This window comes from Aplysia californica, unplaced genomic scaffold (genome assembly GCF_000002075.1).
Source record: "Aplysia californica isolate F4 #8 unplaced genomic scaffold, AplCal3.0 scaffold00201, whole genome shotgun sequence".
NCBI classification, from domain to species: Eukaryota; Metazoa; Mollusca; class Gastropoda; order Aplysiida; family Aplysiidae; genus Aplysia; species Aplysia californica.
Genome location: NW_004797471.1, coordinates 905327 through 906742, shown reverse-complemented (window position 1 = coordinate 906742; position 1416 = coordinate 905327). Strand labels below are relative to the sequence as shown.

Sequence of the window (1416 nt, the reverse complement as noted above, 5' to 3'; positions counted from 1 at the left end):
AGCCTCGGCCTGTCCTGACCCACCTGTTGCAGGGACCGGCTCTTCAAGCCTCGGCCTGTCCTGACCCACCTGTTACAGGGACCGGCTCTTCAAGCCTCGGCCTGTCCTGACCCACCTGTTACAGGGACCGGCTCTTCAAGCCTCGGCCTGTCCTGACCCACCTGTTGCAACATTTTCAGGCTGCATTTGAACCTGGTCAGGACACAGCGATCGATGAGTCCCTACTACTGTGGAAAGGCCGCTTGCTGTTCAAGCAGTATATTCCGCTCAAGCGTGCCAGATTCGGCATAAAATCGTTTATGTTGTGCGATAGCAGTGGGTACACGTACAGATTTCGTGTGTACACTGGAAAGGATGAAAATACCGAGGCCATGAATGAAGTGCTGCCAGAAGGTTGTGCCAGCATGGGGTGTTCCGCAAAAGAGGTAGTCCACCTTATGCTGCCTCTTTTGAACAAGGGGCACAAGTTGTTTGTTGACAACTGGTACTCATCGGTTGACTTATTTTCCTTTCTTCATTCAAAGGGTACCTCGTGTTGCGGGACTTTGAGAGCAAACAGAGCGCCGCTTTGCCTTCGGCAGCTCCAAATCCCCAAAGGCCGAACAGAGAGCTGCGTCAGCGAACCACTTCTGGCCCAAAAGTTTGTAGACAAGCGAGACGTCTACATGCTGACGACTTGTCACCCACCACAGGGCACCGGAGAGAAGCCTCCAGCGATTGTGGAATACAATCAAAAAATGGGTGCAGTTGATCGCCATGACCAGATGTTGCAGCCTTATGATGCAACACGGAAAAGTTTGAAGTGGTACAAGAAGCTCTGTATCCGCTTCATACAGATTGGGCTTTTGAATGCCTTCATTCTGTATCAGAAGGCTGGCAACGAAGGCACCTTCCTTTCTTTTCAGAAAGATGTCCTATCAGACCTCATCTTCGGTGACGGCAATCCGGCAGATGCTGTGGAGGATGACCACAGCGTAAGACTCTACGGTCGGCACTTTGTTGAGGTTCTGCCAGCGACAGAAAAAAAAGCAAGGCCACAAAAGAAGTGCCGTGTGTGTGCACGGAAGGGCACGCGAAGAGACACTCGGTATTATTGTCCCGACTGCCCAAGCAAACCAGGCCTGTGCTTGGTAGGGTGCTATAAAAAGTACCACACCGAGCGTTTCTTCTGGCGTCAGTGATCTGCTGGCACCCTCTGTAAATAAGTGTACATAGTGCAAATACCTGTGATGTGTTCTTTTTTTTTCTATTGGAATATATGTGCCACATGTGTCTGTGTTTTCTGGCTTGGATTATGCCCTGGATTACCTATATCAAGTCTCCACATCGTAGAAGTCAGGTAAGAAAATCTTAATTATTTTTGTTGTTTTTTCTATCTCTTGACTTTCATCATTCTTAACTTTTTTATTCTTTCAT

At 48.8% G+C, this 1416-nt stretch overlaps 1 protein-coding gene across 1 annotated transcript; it reads left to right on the top strand.

Moving 5' to 3' along the window:
• Positions 1-122: 122 nt before the first annotated feature.
• On the top strand, positions 123-1402 carry LOC118477741 (piggyBac transposable element-derived protein 4-like; the record flags this gene model as incomplete). The annotated part of the gene is given in 1 exon segment (XM_035969957.1): positions 123-1402. A coding segment is annotated over 1 exon segment (1059 nt), but the record flags the coding sequence as incomplete, so codon positions are not given.
• Positions 1403-1416: the final 14 nt, after the last annotated feature.